Below are 22,798 nucleotides of genomic sequence, written 5' to 3' on the forward strand. Positions count from 1 at the left end.
GAGAATGGCGTGAACCCAGGAGGCGGAGCTTGCAGTGAGCCGAGATCGCACCACTGCACTCCAGCCTGGGCAACAGCGTGAGACTCCGTCTCAAAAGAAAAAAAAAAGAAAAAAAAAAAAAGAAAATCTCTCTGCTTCTCTCTTTGTCCTTTGCAGCCACAGTGACCAGATATGATCATCTTTGCCCACTCAGCTGCATCAGCCTCCCAACTTGCTCCCACCTCCCCGCCCCGGCCAAGCCCTCTCTAATGCCTTCTCCATCATCGTTTTATGCACAACAAAGATCATGGTCTCCTCTAACCCTCTCATGGAACCCCATTGCTGTTAAGATAAAAGCCAACCTCTTCAGGCCCTGAAATGACTTGACCCCTACTATTTTTCTGACCTCCTTTCTTACAGGCTATTTTGTCTTATAAGCTCCAACCCATTGTCCTTTCAGTTACTACAATTCCTGAAGTCCTCTCCTGCCCCAGGGCCCTCTCACATGCTGTTCTCCCTTCTTGTGAGGCTTTTATCCCATCTTCACCTGGCTAAGACATCCTCAGGTATCCCCAGGTATCTCATCCTTAGAGTGACTTTCCCTGATCTCCCAAACCACAGTAGGCACTCTTTTTAATCTCTTTCACCAACCCCTCTTCTTTTCTTTTGTAGTGCTTGTCTCTCTTTAGTTTACATAGGTATTTACTGAAAAGAGGTAGCAAAACATAGTAGTTAAGAGTCCTAAGACCACATGGCCTGAGACAAGTTATTTACCTTTTGTGCTTCAGTTTTTCCATCTGAAGAATGAAAAGAACAATAACAGTATCCTTCTCCTGCGGTTATAGAAAGACTGAGTTGGTGTATGCAGAGCCCTCAGCACAGAGACTACCCAGAACCCCTGGCTGAGATTGTGTAGGCAATTTGGGGCATTTATGCAAAATGACCTCTGAGATGCCACCCAACTCAAAAATGGTACAATTGCCAATACCATTGTGGAACAAGTTTTGACGCTCTCTTCACAGCAGAGGTTAGCTTCACTAACCTTTAAAGCTACTTCCAAATCTGAGATTCTGTGGCTCTGTGTTCCAGGGACAAAAGGTGCCTGACTGTGGGGGAACTTACATTCCCCAGGATTTTGTTTTTATACAGGGACGGGGCAGTGTAAATTCACACAACCTTTTGGAAAGCAGTTTGGCAGCATGTGCCAAGAAAGACATAAAACATACAGACCTTTTGATCCAATAATTCCATTTCTGGGAATCTATCCTAAGGAAATAATCCTAAATAGGGATAAAGGCTTATGCACAAAACTTTCAATGTAATCTCATTTATACTAGGAAAAAATAGAAACAGCTTAATTATACCATAATAGGAGAGGAGGGGGTTAAATAAATTATTGTACAATTGCTTAATGGATATTGTTTGGCCATTATTTGCTCTAAAACATAACAGGGGAAACACTTATGATATAATATTAGGTTAAAGAAAAAGCACACAGCAACAGTGCATAGGTACTATTACAAATCTTTGAACAGAAGACCTATGAATACACAGAGAGAACAAAAATAACAGAAAGAAAGAAACCAAAGTGGTAACAGTGGTATAGTTCTGAGAAATAGAACTATATAAATAATTATTTACTCTTGTTTTTCTACCTTTTCCTCCTGATATTTCGTTTGTATATTTAAAACAAAATACAAATAGTTCCATAGGACAATTATAGAAAATACATGAGGTTTTAAAAAAAAGTATATGTATTTTGATCAAAAAGTGTATATGAATAGGAAAAAATACTAAAAGGAAATCACATACATCTACACACACACTCACAAACATACACACACACAGCCAAACAAAAACCAAACAAACCAAACCTCTGCCTAATCTTCTAGAATCCCATTGTATTAGAATCCTCGCCAGTTGTGGGGTGGTTTTCTTACCTATCTTTGCCAAAGTCTACTTCATTTTTGCTGCCTCCCATCCTTTCTCCAGATAGCAGTCTAAGAAATCTATCTATTAATAGGAATTATATATGGTTCTCATCACTCGCAAACTCTTCACTGGCTTCTTAATGCCCTGAAGATAAAGTCTAAGTCCCCCAAGAAAGCTTAGCCTCAACATCCACAGCCTCCGCAACGGGCTCCACCCCCCGCCCTTCTTCCTCCTCACTCTTCTTCAGCCTCCCCAGCTTTCTCACCCTCTCCAAGGTGCCTTGTTCTCTCTCAATGCCAGGCTTTTACTGAACCATTAGCTCTCCCTGAAGAAACTACTTATTCCATTCTGGCACTTATTTTCTCAGACACCTTTCAGTCATCCTTCAGTTTTCAAGAAATTGCTTAGAAGTTCTATCCCTAAGGACAGTGTTTCTGATCACATAGATGAGATTATCCTGAAAACACAGATCTAAAGTGCCTCCAAAGACATGCATTTCCTAGTCCCAACAAGAACGTAAACTGTAAACACTATCAAAAGAAAAAGGAATGCCTGTAACTTAAATATGCTCCTCCCTGCACCAACAGAAATCAACATTTTTTGAGTAGCACAAATGTGTCAGTCAACAAGGTTCATTACTTCATCAAACTTTATAACAACCTTACTTTGGACATTTTTTAAATTTCAATTTATAGAAGAGAACACTAAGGTTTCAGAGGGGTAATCCTCAGAGTCTTTTGCCCAAGGCAATTTATTCAAGGTCACATGGCTGGACAATGATGACTTTGTCCTTCAAAGCCAGCAGTCTTAATCCACAAAGAAATGTCAGTGGGAAGGGGGAAGACATGAAGATTCCTGCTAGTTTAGACTCTAGGGTAACATTCCATTGCTTTGTCTTTTTTTTCCCAAACCTCAGTGCTCAGTTTTCCTCCCCAGCACACTATGAGTCATTGTTGGATTTCCCAGGTCTCTCTCCAATGTGATGGAGTCTGCTGAGGACATCGTTTTGGCTGGAAGTGAATGTGTATGCAAGAGGCACCACCTGCCGCTAAATCTTTGCCTTTGTTGGGTCTAATGTAGCTCTTGACCCTGAACTTGGCTCACGTCCTCAGGCACCCTCCCCACAGAATGCCTCACATGTTTTTAGCAATAAACAAAGCAGAGAACATGGACCCCCCATTATCCAGATAAACGTTTAGAAACACCAAAATGTTCAAATAGACCTGAGATGCCTGAAAGAAAAAGAGAGTTGAAGAGCTTTATCTACTAAATAATAAATGTAAGGTATTAGCACAGTATTGTTATGATCGCCACTATTTTTTATGCCTACATAATGTCACAAAGACACTCTCAAAATTCTGTGGCTGGAATGGTTTGCATCATTGAGTGGAGGCTTTGCTTCCAGGCCTCTGACCTTCGGATGGTTTTCAGCTGCAAACAAGGGGCGTGTAGAGAACTCAGGACAGTCAATGGCACTTGTCAAAGAACAGTAGCCAAAGCTCAGTGGTAAGAGCAGTGGCAGCTATGTCAGCACTATTCACCCACTTCATATTTATGGAGCACCCACGAAGTGCTAGGCAACAGGAACTCATTTTCTGTGGATTATTTCAATTAATCTTTACAACAATCCAAGGAGCCAAGTACTATCACTCTCCTCATCTTAAACCAAGAGCTTGGTTTGAAGGTCAGACAAATCTGGGTTTGAATGCCAAATCTATCACTCAGTAGCTGTGTGACCTTGGGCCAGATCTCTCATTTAGAAACTTCAGTTCCCACATCTGTAATAAGGAGATAACAATACCTACTTCACTAAGTGGTCAGGACTCACTGTAGGTAGCACACAGTAGATGGTCAATAAATATATAATATAGATATTTAAAATTTGTGGTACAGCAATACAATGGAATATTACTCAGCAATGAAAGAAACATGCAACACAAATGACTCTCAAAAACATTATGTTAAGTGAAAGGAGAGAGCCTCAAAAACCCACATATTGTAAGATTCTATTTATATGACACTCTGGAAAAGGCAAAATTACAGGACAGATATATGATCAGAGGTTTCAGGCAGCTGGGGTGGAGGAGATTGACAACAAAGGGACAAAAGGGAACACTTTGGAGGGAATGGAAATGCTCTGTATCTCTTTTTTAGTGGTGGCTACACAATTGCATACATTGGCCAAAAATCATCATATTTACCAAATTTTACCAAAATCAAAAATTTACCAAAAGGGTAAATTTTATATTTTAATAATTATACTCTAATAAACCTGCTTTTTTAAAAAAAAAAAAAAGGATATTGCTCAGATATGACAGCAAAGGAGCTTCTTAATCCAGATTCCTTGGGATTTGGCAGATTTTTTTATCTCCAGTTCATTGACCTGAACATGCCTAGTTGTTCTTTTCATATTTGCCTATCCGATAATTCATCCTACCTTCCCCAGGGCAGAATAAATCAAGAGGTGAGGGAGGAAAAGAGCGTACTTGGAAAAATCCTTCCTCCTGAAGACCAAAGGATCAGGGAAAATGCATTCTCATCTAATATCTACCCTAACCGAATATTATTTCATCTAATATTATTTCCTGCCTATTCAATGCTAAATTTCCAAATAGCTCGGTGGGTACATGGAAATTCATTATCTACTTGATTTCTATTTTTTTAATATGTTTAAAACTTTTGATAATTTTTTTTTTTTTAGAAAAGGTCATGCTTTGTCACCTAGGCTGGAGTGCAGTGGTGCAAACATGGCTCACTGCAGCTTCAACATCCTGGGCTCAAGCCATCCTCCCACCTCAGCCTTCTGAGTAGATGGTCCTATATATGCACTCCAGCAATGGCTGGCTTTTTTTTTTTTTTTTTTTTTTTTGAGAGATGGGGTTTTGCCATATTGCCCAGGCTGGTCTCAAGCGATCTTCCCACCATAGCCCCCCAAAATGCTGGGATTATAGTCATGAGCCACCACATCTGGCCAACTTTCTATAAGTTTTTAAGTTTTTTATGTTTTAAAATACGAGAAGTGATATTTTGGGCAAGGTAAAGTATTATGATCCAGGATAATGCTATATTGTTCATTCACATTTATCGACAATCATGGATATTTATGTAGATTAAAACACTGGATTGTCTTCTACATGTGAAGTTAGGAACCAGGTATCAGTGAAGGTTGTAGAGCAAAGACTCTTTTGGCCATCCTGCAGGGACCTGAGTTCCAGTTCTGGTTTAGCATAAATAGGTTATTTGGGCAATTCACTTCTTACTGAATCTGGCTTTTTATCTGTGAAATGGGAACTCAAGCAGATAAAACCTCTGAGATCCCTTCTTCTCTAACAGTGTGAAATTCCCAGTGCAATGTAAGAACTGTGAGTTGAGATCCTGTCTTCTGCTTTCAAAGCTGTACGTTCAGGGCCCAGCACAGTGCCTGGCACACACAGGGGTCAATGACATTTGTTCATTCCATGAGTCAGTGAATTGTCTTTTTTAAATATGCAAACTCCTTTTCTCATAAGAACCCACCTCTTTTCCTGCAATGACAGCAGATTCAGTTTAGAAACCAAACTGAGTCATTTCGGCTGGTTGAAGTCAGCTTGAAAAGCCAGGAAAGCGGCAGCAGGTACCACCTCTACCTGGTCAACAGCCTCGTTCATGAAATCCCACTCACAGCCCTTCTGGGGAACCTACTGACCCCTGGATAAGGATCAGAACCTCCCGTAGCCAACAGAGCCCCGCCTGGCCCAGGCACATCCTCCCTGCAGGCTCATGCCTGCCGTTGCTCTTTCCCACTGGCCTCCATTCAGCATCATCCTCTTCCACCTCAGGGCCTTTGTATATGGCATTCTCTCAGCCTGGATGTATTTTTCTGCGCTTCTGCCAGGTTCATGCCTACTGTTTTTCCCCCTTTTAGGTCAGATGTCATTCCTTTAGGCAAATTCTCTCTTTAGGCAAGATTCAACTGGGTTGTCCAGCTAAACACTCCACAATATCCGTTATTTTTTCCTTCAGAGCATTCTCCAAAACTTATTGAATTTATCAAATAGTATTAACTGTCCTTCATATGATATGAATAACAAATAATCTCATTTTTCTTCCATCATTTGTTCTTGCCAAATTCTGTTGGATCTTTCTTCCTTGCCCTTTCATGACATCTCAGGCAAATTTCTTGGCTTTCTGGTAACTTCCAGTTACATCAACAATTTTATTAGTCAATTGTGACTCATTTTCAGATATTAAAAAGACAAATCTAAATCAAATTTTCTATTTTATATCCAATACTTGTCCATCTCCATGACTGTAGTTCAGGATATGCTATACCCTTTCACTCTTCCCCCATCTCCTGCCACCTCCTTTCACTTTCAGCTCCTCTTGAGTCAGGTCAGAGAGTAGAAGAATCAGGAAAAAAGTGACTGAATTATTTGTATTTAATAAGTGCTATTTGTATGATCCTCTACTGGCTCCAATGTCTGCTGCTGTGCACTCCAGGTAGCCAAATGCTGGCTGTTTCGGGGTGAAGGTGTTCCTTGGTTGATAGCTTGCAGTGCTTCCATGCCAGCCTCAGCTTCTGTACGCAGTGATACACCCAGTGACTTCTTAGTGGCCTCCCCCAACTAGGAGGACTCATTGGCCCAGGAAGTCCCATCAAGATGGCCCAACTCAGCTGCCTTCCTCAGTACCATCTCTCTCTTAGGGAGGGCATATATTCTTGCCTCTCTGACAGCTGCCCCTGCACTGCTTTCCCTTCTCCACAACTCTATCTTGATGCCTGTCTTCAAACACTAATCCTTTCTGAGTTTCTAGTTTTCTCTTATGTGGACTGAAAATGGCTGATGGTGACTGCCAGATCCAGCTGGATTTTAACAAGTTCTAAGTCCATGTATGAGCACTGGTTGCCTATCATTCTCTGCTTTGTGTTTTCAGCTGAAATTCCAAGTGGATGGGAATTCCCAATTCATATCCTGTTAAGCATAGTTCTGTGATTATTTCATAAATACCTCTCTTCCCCACTAGATTTTGTCTCTACAAGGACTCTTTGTTTGCTCTTTACTGAACACTTAGACCAAGCATTCAGCATCTGACATATAGTAGCAGCTAAATAAATATGTGATGAAGTAATAAATAAAAGAACAGGATGAGACACAAAGAAGACCATATTTGTATCACTACAACTCCCTGGTTTGTAAGGACAAGCAGATAAGGCATCATTTGAGCAACAGTAGAGAAGGCAAAGATTCCTAGAGCCTGGCTGCCCATCGGAATCACCCATAGAGCTTTTAAAAAATATCAATGCCTAACTTAATCTGCTGATGTGCTCATTCAGTAGATCTAGTTAAGAACCAGTGAGCTAAAGTGCATGAGAGATCCAAATTATGTGCTAGAAGGGTTCAGGAGAAGACAGGGTTGTACCTGGTTGAGAATATCAGGGAGACTTTCTGTAGAAAGTGATGCATACAGAAGATAAATGTGAACAGATGGAGAAAGAGGCATAGGGGAGACATGGTTGGTAATGGCTTGCAGCTACTGCAAATGATATAAGCAAGGCACTGAGGTTAGAAAGAGAAGATTCGATTCCTAACAGAACCCAGGGCACCCATGGAGAGGAGAAGGAAGAAACAAGGGGTATGCAACTGCAAGTTGTTTGGATGCAAAAAATGTGGTCTTTTAAAGTTAGCAACAACCTAGGAAGTAAATATGTTAAGTGGTTAGGTGTGTCAATTGTGGATCAGACTGTCTAAATTACTCAGCTATAGAAGGAGGATAATGCGATTATCATCACCTCAAGAGGTTATGATGAGGATTAAAGAAAGTGATGCTTGTCATGTCTTAGCACATTGTACATGTTCATTACACATTAGCTAGAAACTTCTTTTTAAAATAATTCTACTACCTAGAAAAATGGTGTGTGAGTGTGTGTGTATGTATGTGTGTAGTGGTGTACAGAGCTAGTTTACACCTGCCAGCAAGGGCCAATTCTACAATTCTACATTCTATAACTTCCCAACTCTGCATTCAGTGAAGGTCAGATTGTTAGCTTGAAATTGACCATGTCGGGGGTATTCACTCAAAGAAAATTAACAAAAGCTACAAATCTGAACCTTCTTTTTGAGAGCTAGGTTAGTGGCAAACTGTTAGTTGCTCTGGGAACATTGATGGGATTGGAATGGAATGGACCGAATTCAGTTGAAAAGTAAATAAATGATATAGGGATAAAAAGGCACACAAGTTGAGAAAGGAAGATTATCTGCCTAGGAAAGATAAAATAAGACCCCATCACTGGGGTGAGTGGCAGGTAAAAATGGAATCTGACTTTTATTCTGAGTAAATACTTCCTTCAGCATATTTTTCTACCCATCACTTCACCACTGCTTCTAAAATAAGTGTGAAAATAACTGAGTGAAATAGACACTGACAAGCTTTATCAACATCTGAGGTTCTGAAAACTCTCAGAGACATTTTCGAAGGTTCATTCTCTCTGGGAAAAAGAATGAGTTCAGAAAGACATAGATTACAATAAATTATCTGAGATGAAAAATAATAAAAAAGAAAAAGAAAAAATCCAACTTGTGTTGAAGAACAGAGAAAATACTGTAATACTTTAATGATACAAAAAACTTTATTTTGTTGGTGCTGGGAAAACCGGCTAGCCATATGTAGAAAGCTGAAACTGGATCCCTTCCTTACACCTTATACAAAAATTAATTCAAGATGGATTAAAGACTTAAATGTTAGACCTAAAACCATAAAAATCCTAGAAGAAAACCTAGGCAGTACCATCCAGGACATAGGCATGGGCAAAGACTTCATGTCTAAAACACCAAAAGCAATGGCAACAAAATCCAAAATTGACAAATGGGATCTAATTAAACTAAAGAGCTTCTGCACAGCAAAAGAAACTACCATCAGAGTGAAAAGGCAACCTACAGAATGGGAGAAAATTTTTGCAATCTACTCATCTGACAAAGGGCTAATATGCAGAATCTACAAAGAACTCTAACAAATTTACAAGAAAAAAACAAACAACCCCATCTAAAAGTGGACAAAGGATATGAACAGACACTTCTCAAAAGAAGACGTTTATGCAGCCAACAGACACATGAAAAAATGCTCATCATCATTGGCCATCAGAGAAATGCAAATCAAAACCACAATGAGATACCATCTCACACCAGTTAAAATGGCGATCATTAAAAAGTCAGGAAACAACAGGTGCTGGAGAGGATGTGGAGAAATATGAACACTTTTACACTGTTGGTGGGACTGTAAACTAGTTCAACCATTGTGGAAGACAGTGTGGTGATTCCTCAAGGATCTAGAACTAGAAATACCATTTGACCCAGCCATCCCATTACTGGGTATATACCCAAAGGATTATAAATCATGCTGCTATAAAGACACATGCACACATATGTTTATTGCAGCACTATTTACAATAGCAAAGACTTGGAACCAACCCAAATGTCCATCAATGATAGACTGGATTAAGAAAATGTGGCACATATACACCATGGAATACTATGCAGCCATAAAAAAGGATGAGTTCATGCCCTTTGTAGGGACATGGATGAAGCTGGAAACCACCATTCTCAGCAAACTATCGCAAGGACAAAAAAACCAAACACCGCATGTTCTCACTCATAGGTGGGAATTGAACAATGAGAACACTTGGACACAGGAAGGGGACATCACACACCAGGGCCTGTTGTAGGGTGGGAGGAGGGGGAAGGGATAGCATTAGGAGATATACCTAATATAAACGATGAGTTAATGGGTGCAGCACACCAACATGGCACATGTATACATATGTAACAAAGCTGCACATTGTGCACATGTACCCTAGAACTTAAAGTATAATAATAGAAAAAAGAAAAAGAAAATCTTGTTTTGTGTGGTAAGCAACATTAAAGAGAAGTTAGAGAAGTTATGAATGACACAGAAAAGAAAATATGAATATCCACAAATTGTATGAACACTTTAAGGCAGAAAAATAAGAATGCATCTATTCTTTTATTGGTCTACAAATTCACCCACTTCTGAGCCCCCTGGCAGAGACTGGGCTACTCCAAAGAAGAGATAATGGAAAAAGCCCACTTAAGAAGTTATCGCTTATAAACAAATAAATGAACATATTAAAAGGCTGTATCATCTGAAATTAAGCTTGTAAATGGGTGACATTGGACATCATCATTTGGTTCGAGAATATTAAGAACTATGAGAAACCCTGGAAATGATCAAGGACAACCATTTTAATTTGAAAATGAGAAAACAGACCCAGAGACTTTATCTGATTAAAATTTGACTCTAATTCAGCAGTAAGTTATGACTAGCTTCTATGCTCAAGATATTGTTTTGACCATACTATGATGGCATTAAGATTTTGGACAGCCAACAAATTCAAAGGACCATTTCCTCCAGTGTGGAGAGTGGATCCCAAAGGCAAAATTAAGTTGATCAGAATCGGGAGCCCAGCAGTCTCCTTGGTCAAATGTGTGGTCAACGTCCACTTCACTAACTCTGGAAACATTCCTTTCAATAAGAGTTCTCATTGCTTGAGAAGAATGAGAGGAAAATAAAGATAAAAACAAGATATTTTTCAGCTGTCTAATTTCCATAAATGACATCATAAATTATATATTGCTGTTGCCAAGGAAATATAAGAAATACACAGCAGAGGGAAACAAAGAAATTGATTGCACCATAGACGACTAGTCATATGCTTTGGAGAATCATTCTGCCTTTTGAGATGTTATGATCAGTTCTTTAGAGGCACAAAGACATATTAGTTTTCTAAAAATACCCAATCATTTATCCATTCAGCAAAGAACAAAGAAAAAATCAGTACAATTCTCATAACCCTCTTTCTTTTCACAGCACATAGAATGAGGGGCTGTTTTCCTGCCATATTTACCAAGAATAGGGACAGTGCTCATTATTCCACAAGACACCATCCTAGGTCCAGAATCTAAAGGCTCTACCTCCTAAACTCTCAAATACAAAATGGCTTTTTTCTCTAAGTTAACAACTAATTTCCAGTCAGTGAGTAATTTTTTTTCCTGAAACATTCACTCAGTGGAAAACAAACGAAGAGGGAAAAAATTAAGTAAACAAATCTGAAAAAGAGGCCACAACACACAGAGATGGAGAAGCTCTAAACTTACCACTGAAGGAAAGCAGGCACTTAAAGTTTATCCCAAACAAAACTGTAATTTTAACTGGTCCCCGAGTTGAGCCTCACTCGATGAATGACTTCCAGGGCCTTTGGCTCTTTGGGACTAAACGAGAAAATTATTTTTAGCACAACTATTTGGAAATCTTTGAGAACTTGGATCTGTTATTCTGTCTGGTACCAAAGCAAGTTTTTCACTGAGCTCTCATGAAAGATCCTCAGTCTCTTGTGGATTTAGAATCCTGCAGCAGCCCACCATCTAAGAGCAAGGTATGGTGTTTACTCTTTTTTTTAGAATTTTGGCAAATGTAGATGGAATGGCCTGTTCTCGTGATGGGAGCTTTTTAGCTTGTTAAACAGATGATTCTGTAGGAAGATTCCATAAAACTAAAGACCTAGCTTCAGATCTCTGGACTGACACTAGCTTTCTAACCATAGACAAGTTGTGGGACTTCTCTGGACCTTGGATCCCCATCTAACCTACCACAAGATGGTTTTGGGGAGGATGATATGGGCTTAGCATTGCTCTCTAGGATAAAAAATGTTTTGCAAATGTCAGGGTTTTTTAAATCATTGTGCCATAAAGCAGCCAAAACTTTATCAATAATGAACTGTTGAAAATAATAAATATTGATGAATATTTTTTCTTCATTGAGTCTCTACTGTAGACTAGTCTCTGTCCTAGAGTTCACATTTTAGTGAGGAAACAAGCAAGTCAATAGATAGCCATAACACAGTGCAATTGTGTGGCCTTGCAGGGACTTGAGTAGTGCCAGGAGGAGAAGGAGGTTAATTCATGGCAAACAGGAAAAGCAGTTTTGCAGAGGAAAATTGGAGCCCCCAAAGGCAAGGAGCTGGTGAACAACAACATAAAAGGAACTGAGGCATGAGCAGCTCAGGTCTCCATCCTATCCCAATCACAGTGCCACTCCCGGTGCAACAAGAGAAGCACAGAGCCTGCTGTTGTGAAATCTTCACCTCTGCAGGCCAAGGAAATGTCTCATTTTGGCTTTCCCTGGTTACCTATTCTCTTCTTAATGATTTCCAGGCAAAGCACATTTCAACTTGAATTAATTATCAAGTCCAGCCCGTTGTCATGAAGTAATACGTTATAGTTTCCCTCACATGATGTAGGGACAAACTCAAGTGTTTGAAGACAAAAGAACTCAGTTCAAATTCTGGCTGCACCATTTCATGCCTGTGTGGACTTGAGCCCACCAAGTATCAATGTTCTTACTTGTAAAGTGAAGATAATAGCACTTACTTCATAACAAGTGGTGTGAGGATAAAGTAAAGGATGTCCTTAAAACACCTGGCACAGAAATAAGAATACTGGTCTGTCCCGACATTCCAATTCATTTTTTTATTCAGTTTTTTTTTATTATGGTAAAATACACATACCATAAAATTTACCACTTCAACCATTCTTATGTATATGGTTCTGCAGCATTAAATACTTTATTGTTGTGCAATATCATCACCATCTCTCCAGGACTTCTTCATCTTCCCAAACTGAAACTCTGTACTCAAGAAATTATAAATTCCCATTCCCCTCTCCCCTTCTTCCAACAACAAGTATTCTACTTTCTGTCTCAATGAATGTGACTACTCTAGGAACTTTGTGTAAGAGGAATCACACAATATTTGACCTTTTGTGACTGACTTATTTCACATAATATAATGTCTTCAGGGTTCCTCCATGTTGTAGCATGTGTCGGTATCTCCTTTCTTTTTTTTTTTTTTTTTTTTGAGACGGAGTCTTGCTCTGTGCCCCAGGCTGGAGTGCAGTGGCACGATCTCGGCTCACTGCAAGCTCCGCCCCCACGGGTTCACGCCATTCTCCTGCCTCAGCCTCCCGAGTAGCTGGGACTACAGGCGCCCGCTACCTCGCCCGGCTAATTTTCTTGTATTTTTAGTAGAGACGGGGTTTCACTGTGTTAGCCAGGATGGTCTCGATCTCCTGACCTCGTGATCCGCCCGTCTCGGCCTCCCAAAGTGCTGGGATTACAGGCTTGAGCCACCGCGCCCGGCCATCTCCTTTCTTTTTAAGGCTGAAGGAGATTCCATTGTATGTGTAGACCAGGTTTTGTTTACTCATTCACCTTTCCATGGACACTTGTGTTGCTTCCACCTTTTGGCTATTGTGAATAACATTGCAGACATGGCTGTGCAAATATTGGTTTGAGTCCCTGCTGCTATGAACATGCATGTGCAAATATTTGAGTCCCTGATTTTACTTCTTTTGGACATATGCCCCAAAGTGGAATTGCTATATCATATGGTAATTCTCTTTAATTTTTTTGAGGAGTCATTATATTGTTTTCCACAGGCGCTGCACCATTTTACATTCCCACCACCAACATATTTTATTTTTACAAGAAAAAAATATACGTGGAGTCTACTTACACTGGGGAAAAAATAATATGCTATTTACAAAGGGATCTCAGTCTATGAACATGTTTTCCGGGAGTTCAGTCTTTGTACTGAGTTAATCAGTATTTCTCCAAGTATTTTCCGTGGCTAGTTTAGCAAGAACAAAGGGTTCCATGATTAAATAAATTCACAAAATACTATATACAACATTTCTGCCTCAAATATAAACACATTAACATGGAGGCTCACGAATCTAAAGTAACACAAATTAAATTTTTTAAATGTGTTTTAAAAACAAAAACCTGTTGCTTTGTAATCCCTACAGAAAAATAGGACTGAGGATTATTTATAATTAGCATCCAGGACAGACGTGTTCAAGATTAACAGTATTTCCAGGCTGGGCACGGCAGCTCACTCTTGAAACCCCAGCACTTTGGGAGACTGAGGTGGGCAGATCGCTTGAGTTTAGGAGTTCAAGACCAGCCTGGGTAACTTGGCGAAACCTCATCTCTCCAAAAAATACAAAAGTTAGCCAGGTGTGGTGGCACACATCTGTAGTCCCAGCTACTCATGAATTCAATTAAATGTTTTAAAGCATGTTGTATGTGGAGTGACAGCTAAGGGGTACAGGTTTCTTTTTGGAGTTTTAAAATAGTCTTTAATTGGATTGTGATGTACATTGAGTTGTACACTTTGATAAATTTTATGGTGTGCAAATTATATCTTTATAAAGCTGTTAAAAATTATTATAATGTTTATGAAATTGTGACCCACATGGTTTATTCCCAGTCAAAATAACCAAGTTCACTGCAAGGCGGTGGGGGAGTGGGTAAAGAGTGGATTATTCAATACAAGGAGTTGAAAATATAAAGTTATATCCCTACCTCACACTTTTTATCAGAAAAATTCTGATGGAACAAATTTTTAAATGTGAAAAAAATGAAACAAAAATTGAAAGAAAAGCACAAGGATTCTTTTCAGGACCTTAAAGTGGTGAAGGCCTTCTAAACACAATAAATTGAATCTCAAAAAATAGTTTCATGGTAAAAATATTTTAAAATACATGAGGAAAGACAAAGGACAAACTGGGGGAAATTATTTGCTGCTCATGTCATAAGCCATTTGTAGATAGATAGATAGATAGATAGATAGATAGATAGATAGATAGATAGATAGATTCATTGCACCATTGCTTATAATAGCAAAAGAAAGAAAATAGTCCAAATACCCATCAGTAGGAAACTGGTTAAATATTACAAACACATCTATATGATGGATTTTTAGCCATTAAATTAAAAAGGACAAGACAGCTCTACACATACAGGTGTCAATACAGAAGCTATAAATACTCATATGGAAACTAAGTGAAAAGGCAATGCACAGAACATTGCATATGGGATGCCAACATGGGGAAGGAGGACACACAAGAAACTGGCAAAGGTGATCACCTTTAGGGAGGGAACCTGGGTATCCAGAAGACTCAAAGGGAGGAGAAGAAATTGACTTTTCATTGCATACTCTTTTTTCTTTTGAATTCCCTATACAAGAAAAATTAATATTAAAATATTTTTAAACACCCTAGACTATGTCACGTTAAAACAACTCAAGTTTTTTATTTGTATTTCTCAAACACTGCAAAAAGGACACACAGACTCCAGGGAGATTTCTTCAAACCCCATTTCCCTCTTTCTTGTGTAATGTTCTCATATTTCATAATTTCTCACCAGTTTTTTTCCCCCACAAAGCTCAAACCTCCCCACAAAATTATCCTCTTTCTCCAGCCATGTTTTTTGGGTTAAGCCCTGCTGTAGGTGGTTGGACGCATCCATGATTTCAACAAAGATCCCTGCCCTCATGTAGCTTACATTCTATCAGGGAAAATGTAGATATAAAATAAAGATAGGAATTAGCTACTGAGTTAGAGGTGAAAAGTACAATGGAGAATAGAAAAATGTAGAGCAAATAAAAGGAAGGTCATGGGCAGAAGAAGGCAGATTGCAGTGATAAGGGTTGAACTTAATGACAAGATAACATTTAAGTAAAAACGTGAAGAGGGAGATGAAGAAGTAAGCTATATGGACATCTTGGTGAAGGGGGATTTAGACAATGGAAGAGACACGTGAGACCCTAAGGCGGGGCATAACTGGTGTCTTTGAGGAGCACCAAGGAATCCAGTGTGACTGGAGGTGACAAAGTGAGGAGAATAGAAGATGAAGATGAAGTCAGGGAAATAAGGAGGGCCTTGTAGACCATCGCACCATGTAACATGAAGCTTTGGGCCCTTAAGTGCAATGAAGAACCAAACATCATGATGCCACTGTGATTTTTCCATTATAATCCACACCCCTTGCATCAACTGAATCCCAATATTTGACTGACCAGTCACCATCCTGCCACTAGCATGCATCAGGCACCACAACACATTGTTCCTCAATTATCTTTGTTTTTTGAGACAGGGTCTGGCTCTGTTGCTCAGGCTGGAGTGCAGCAGCACAATCTCGGCTCACTGCAACTTCCACCTCCAGAGTTCAAGTGATTCTCTTGCTTCAGCCTCTCGAGGAGCTGAAATTACAAGTGCACACCACCATGCAGGGCTACTTTTTGTATTTTTAGTAGAGACAGGTTTCACCATATTGGCCAGGCTGATCTTGAACTCTTGACTTCGAGTGATCCTCCCACCTCGGTCACCCAAAGCGCTGGGATTACAGGCATAAGCAACCACGCCCAGTCTGTTCCTCAATTCTGATAAGGATTTTTATGTAATAATCACTTTGAGTGCCTTTTTAAAAGTTTTAATTGGGAATGCTTGAAGCATTTAGACTCCTGTACAGGCAGTAGTATTGTAGTGCATTTGTCATGAAAGCGATCCATTTATTCAATGAATAAATCTGTTTCCATTGTTTTAATGTATTCCTTCTTTGAGTGACTTTTTGCCTGGCTATTGGCAATACTGAATATCCTTTTTTCCAATCACATCTTTAAAATTTCTGCTTCCTTTGTCCACCATCAACTAGACCCTTACCACACTCTTCACAGACTGTTCCTATGACTATTTGCATAGTTGTGCTTTCACACCTGCATCACCGTGTCTGAGAAGTCACTGTCCAAATCAACTTCTCTGCAGATGCTTTCAGGTCCTTCCTGAAAGCAACTCTGGCCTCAGCCTATACCCTTGCACCCCATGTCTAGTTAAAAGCCTCATTATGACTATCTTCCATAAACCTTTATTTTTTTGGTAGAGATGGGGTCTTGCTATGTGGCCCAGGCTCCTCTCAAATTCCCGAGCTCAAGTAATCCTTCCACCTCAGCCTCCCAAAATACTGGGATTACAGATGTGAGCCACCATACCCAGCTTTTTTTTTCTGGGGAGGGGAGTGCATTTATTTTTCTGGGAAGGGAGGTGATATTATTGCTGTCCTGCTCCATCACTACAGCATAATGGGCCCTGCATGCTCCAGGCCTGCATCATGTATCACCACAGCAAAAACGTGATGTACTTGAACATGTTCCCTCCCAGGATATATATTAAAATTCTTTAAAGAAAACAGAATAAAGTAATAACTTAAGTGATTAGGCACCAACAGCAATTTGAAAAATTAAATGTCCATTTTAAATGGTAACAAGACAAGAACTTAAGATTGGGCTTACTCTAGCCCATCGTCTCTTCCTGTCAAATTGCAACAATTCTATGGGAAATGATTCTAAATTTCAAGACACAAGTAGCAGACAAATATGCGAGAACACGTATCACCAGTAATCACAGGACAGCCTGCATCTCCAGGAGGCCTCCTCGGCAGGTAGCCCACTGTGATTCCAGGCCCCAAAGAGCTTGGCAAGTTCCAGAAAGGTGGCCCCCTAAGGAAGCGCTTTAGAGCTCCTGAGATTAGCCTTGCTTCCCCCACATTTTAAAAATGAAGCCCCAGACAGGGCCACTTTCTCATTCCTTCTGAAAGCCTCCTCTAATCAGCCTTTCGCAAGGGAGAGGGAACTGCTAATTTAATCGATGCATCTTGTTCTATTGTTCTGACCATGGCAGAGGGTGTGAACAGAATGTTCTTTCCATATATATATATATATATATTTTATCTGCAGCTCCTTTGGAAGGCCTGTATTGAATGCACTGGGCTTGTCAGAAAGTGCCTTAATCCCAGTTGAGCAATAGAATCAATAATTTTGGATTTGTGCTGATGACAAGTCTACCACACAGGGCATGGCAAAAATGTTCTCCTTGCTTTTTTTTTAACTAGTAACACTGAGATTTAGTCAAAGTTACAGAGCCTGAATTCGGATCAGTTGCTTTGGTTTTTCACTAATAAGATTTCTAGGAATCAGGCTTACTTCAAAATCACATGTGCACACTGTGTTTTTCTTAGTTTGTCATTCCTATGCTCTGGCAAATTTCTGGGTCTAATTCCAAGATGTTGCAATTTCCCCCTGGGTACCACAAAAATGGTGATGTGTGCCTGGTCAATTTTCTTACATGGCTGTCAAAAAACAAAAGAAATTTCATCTGATTGCTTTCCCCACATTTTGTGATTATTTCCTTTGGGAGAGTATCCACCAGGTCAAGCACTATATAGATTTCTTGTTAAAGCACAGGTCCAATCATCCAAACACAACTCATTTACATGACCCCAGAACCACCTGTATATATTCTTCCCTTTAAAACACTGTTAATCCTAAGGAGCATTTAGCCTAAAAAATCAGGTATCCCCAATCTATACCACTCTCCATCTCACCTTCAGCCTATATGCCAAAGTGCCTACTAATAAATGGCCCATCGTTCTCAGCTTCTAGCCTTTGTCGGGGAGTAGGGTTGGGGCCCAAGTCCTATTAGATCAGAATTGAAGAGACCTGCTGCCTGCTTCACTTGGGGCATGTGAGCCATGCGTGGCTTAATTTCACACAGCTCTTTAATTGAGCCCCAATGCTAACAGCTTAATGGGACACCACGGCATTACATCCTGCAGATTTTAAATTAAAGTTTGAGACCCCCCTCAGGACATGCACAGTACTCCAATTAACACTAATTGGCATTGCACATGATTACCAAGTGAAAAACATGGTTTTCCTGAAAATGCCTCCTCTTTTCTCCAGCTTTCAATAGTCCATAAATTCTAAGAAAACAATCATGGGTGCATGCAAAGATTAGCTAGAATGATATCTAGCATGATGTTTATATTGGGAGAACTTTGGAAACAACCTAAATATCTATAATGGGGGTTCTGTACATAAAAGATAGTAGAGACAAAAGCAATTATTTTTTAATGTTACACATAATTTTGACATGAGAAGGCGTTCGTGATACACTGTCAAGTGAAAGAAGTGAAAGAAGTATAGAAACGGCATGGTATCACTTTCTCCACAGTATAGACAAAAGAGACTGGAAGGATATATACACTAAAATGCAAATCTCAAGGTGGTAAAAATAATGGTGATGTTTATCTGTTTCATTTCCAGATCTAAATTTTATTCTTTAAAAAATGCACTACTTTTCCGAAAAGAAAATGCCATTTTTAAGTCCATCATTGATTTCCGAAGAATAAATGCAGTGATTTCTTTTGAAATGTGTTTAACCAATTCTTCATCTGCACCGACTCCTGTGTAGGGCACTGAGGATTCTATATCAATTATGTGTTAATAATTTTCAATGGAATTATGAAGGTAAACGGGGTTTTACATGTGTGGAAAGACGAACACTGGAGTGAATTGTTGCAAATGCACATCAGTTCACACTGATTTAATCATGCCAAACCACCCCCCTCCCCATACAGAAAGTTCATTTATGTCCATATGTTTCTCTTCCAGAGCCAAAGATGTTTGTCTTGCTCTATGTCACAAGTTTTGCCATTTGTGCCAGTGGACAACCCCGGGGTAATCAGTTGAAAGGAGAGAACTACTCCCCCAGGTATATCTGCAGCATTCCTGGCTTGCCTGGACCTCCAGGGCCCCCTGGAGCAAATGGTTCCCCTGGTCCCCATGGTCGCATCGGCCTTCCAGGAAGAGATGGTAGAGACGGCAGGAAAGGAGAGAAAGGTGAAAAGGGAACTGCAGGTAATGAATGAGAGGTTGCATAAAACACCCTCCTTCACCCCCACCTTAAAACTGTTCCCCTTTCTTTGTTACTTTTTCTAATGGGAATTGCTCCTGAAACCCCTTCTCTACTTTCATTAATCATAACAATTTACTGAGCCCTTACTAGGCTTCAGATGCTTCCCTAAACTCTGTACCTGCATTCTTATTTCACTGTAATGTCAACTCTTTCAGCTGAACACTATCCCACCTTATAGATGAGAAAATTGAGCCACAGCATGATTAAATGAATTACTGAGAATGGACCGGAGTGGACATGCACTACCAGTAGCTGCCAGAGCTGGACTCAAACATCTGATGCCCAGAAGTACTGGGCTATTGCAGCCAGCAGGCAATGGCTGGATGTGCAAGCACATGGATGGACAGACAGATGGACAGAAGGGGAAATGGACAGACTAAGCAGAGGCAAAAACCAGGAGGCAGATGCACGGATGCCATCCTGCTCAGCATGAATATCCTGAACAAAGATACATAAAGGGCTTCTAAATTTTATTTTTCACAGATGAAGTGACAATAGCACTGTAAAGCCTACCTTTCCTAGCTCATCACTTTCCCACCTGACACATAGCAGCTAAAAAGTAGATTTTTACAGCTCTTTACAGCAACATAATTGCCCAATAGTCCTTCAGTAATTTTTACTTTGTTTCCCCCCAAAATAAGTAGGTCCAGGAAGCTTGCCAGATTTTTCAGTCCTTCAGAGTAAACAGAATTGAAATTCTAGACAGGCTGTGTTAATTCTAAAAGAGGAAGGGATTTGGAATCAATCTTTCAAGACAAGTTGCTGAGCATAAAAGTTGGGACAAAAGATAGGAAGGAAAAAATTCTATGTATCTCCAATCACCACTCTTGATTTACTGAGTTCTGTAAAACAAAATCGTAATATATATTCAGATTATTGGATAATAATTCATTTGTGAATTTGCCATGTGGATAATATTTGGCAAATCAATTATCAAATCTATGAACATTACGCAATAATAGATAAAGAACCTTTAGGGAAAACTTCAACATCAGATAAGAAGCTTTAATTTGGAGCTAAAATGTAAGTTTTCAAAGACATGTGTAAGGTAACACCTGTGAATACAAGTTACATTGAGTCATAATTATGAATATTCTTGAAATCCTATAATAACACCAGGATTATAGTTATATATTGCTTTTTGTTTGGGTCTGGAAGCAATAACGTAGTGGCTATGCAAACAAACATTGGAGTCAGAAAGACTTTGGCTCAGATCTTAGCTCTTTCAATGACTAATCTAGTATCCTTCGCCACATATCCTCCTTGAGGCTCAGTTTCCTCATTTGTAAGTTGGTGGTAATAAGGGTGATTGTTAAGTTTAATGGCAAGAGTACATGCAAAACCCTCCACAGGATAATTGCCATGTGATAAAAACTCAGGAAATGTTATAACTTATTAAATTTTGATCTGCAAATATGAGTCACAGCTAAATTTGTGACTAGCCAAAGCCATATAATTAACTAGACATTGGTAATTCATTGCATGAGGTAGTTCTAATGTTAAAGACGTATATGTGGATATGCATTCAGATTAAATTAAATGTTCAGAACTGCTACCGTTTTAACCATATATGAGGCCAGCGATACCACCACATTCATAGATCCATTCATTCATCCATGTATCCAGGCATTATTCATTCAATAATATTTCTGTGCACCTATTACTATCCAATATTATTCTCCCAGTATTTCTCAACCTCTACACTAATGAGAACTGGGGTAGAATAATTATTTACCGTGGAGTCACTGTTCTGTGCATTGTAGGATGTTCAATAGCATTCCACTAGATGCTAGTGGCACTCCTCTCCAAACTGACAATCAAAATTTGTCTATATGTAGCCAGCTATCCACTGGGTAGAAAGGTGGACAGTGCAAAATTGCACCTGGTTGAGAACACTGTTCTAGACACTGGGAACGCAAGCATAAGACATTGTTCTTATGTTGATAAGCAGACATTCATGTGGGGGAGGCCAATATATACAGACATAATTAAAATACATCATCATAATAACCATTTACTAAGAACTTACTAGGACCTTTACATTTCATATTTAATATCTACTATAACCCTATTAGCAATAATGATAATCAGCAATAAAATTAATGTTACAAATGAAAAAAATAAGATTCAAAAACAAAATGACTTTCCTAACCTAGATTATTTAAATACAATATACACACATAAGGATACATAACAGCTCAGAAAGAAAAGGTAAGAATGACTATGTGATTGATGAAGAGAGGTGTACCTCACTTATAAACTACAGGAAGAGACTGGGAGATTTGGGGATGTGTTTTTAATATGGCTGTAACTGGCCACAACCTGGCTGGGAGTGCCTGCTCCCTGTTTCCCCTTTAATGACACTACAAGTGCCTTCTCATTCACGTACTCTTGGTGAATACTCTCACCACATCCAACCGAACCATGTCCAATCAGGCATAATTTTGGTCCAACTTCCCTATCCTAAATGAGAAATGCAGAGTTTATTACACTCAGTTATAAATTTTCTATTAAAGTATCTGTCTCCCTCACTGGTCTGTTGCAATGATTACTGTAGCATAATATTAGCATTTAATTTAATCTGGGTACCTATCCATATAAAAATCTTCAGATAACACTAGAATAACCTCATGAAAAAGAACATTCATTCCAGTTTATCATATGGATTTAGGTATTTGTGAATTTAACTATGGCCCATATTTGCAGATCCAAGGTCATAAGTAATAACAGCTAATTTGAGGGTCGGGCAGATGTCTTTCATGCCCATGTTTCACTTAGCCCCTAGTCCATGACTGGTATGTAGTAGATGGTCAATTAATGTTAGATGGTTTACTTGGATGCATGCACATATGCATAGATCCATGGATAGATGGATGGAAGGATAGAATGAATGAATGGATGGATGAAAGGAAGAAATGGTAAGGAAGAAGAAATCTAGGTAGACCCATTTCATGGAGAACTATAAAGAAACCCTTTCTGATCTAGTTTCAATACCTAAACATAGACTAACCCTTACCCCCATAATCCTCCACTCTACCCAAGCATACATCTGACTAAATAGGGAGAAGGACAATGACTCATCCTTTCTTTCCATTCTTAATGTGTGGAACCTAAGCACGCAAGCAAATTCTTCATACAAACAGGAAGAATAACTATACATTATTACAGCTAGTCCATGATTATGTATCACCCAATTCAGCATCTCAAACAAACGTTATTCTAGAAAATCCAAACTTTCAGGCTGT

General features: G+C 39.3%; 1 protein-coding gene across 3 annotated transcripts in view; it reads left to right on the forward strand.

The window, feature by feature from the left end:
• Positions 1-22,798, forward strand: part of C1QTNF7 (C1q and TNF related 7) — a 108,085-nt gene that overhangs the window by 79,565 nt on the left and 5,722 nt on the right. For 2 of the 3 annotated variants that reach the window (XM_005554497.4, XM_065544795.1), the window contains exon 2: positions 19,250-19,495. In XM_005554497.4, coding sequence (XP_005554554.1) covers positions 19,250-19,495 — 246 coding nt within the window. Of the gene's footprint in view, positions 1-11,288; positions 11,339-19,249; positions 19,496-22,798 lie in introns of those variants that run through there. The other variant, XM_065544796.1, reaches the window with a different exon arrangement.

This window comes from Macaca fascicularis, chromosome 5 (genome assembly GCF_037993035.2).
Source record: "Macaca fascicularis isolate 582-1 chromosome 5, T2T-MFA8v1.1".
In the NCBI taxonomy this organism is placed as follows: domain Eukaryota; kingdom Metazoa; phylum Chordata; class Mammalia; order Primates; family Cercopithecidae; genus Macaca; species Macaca fascicularis.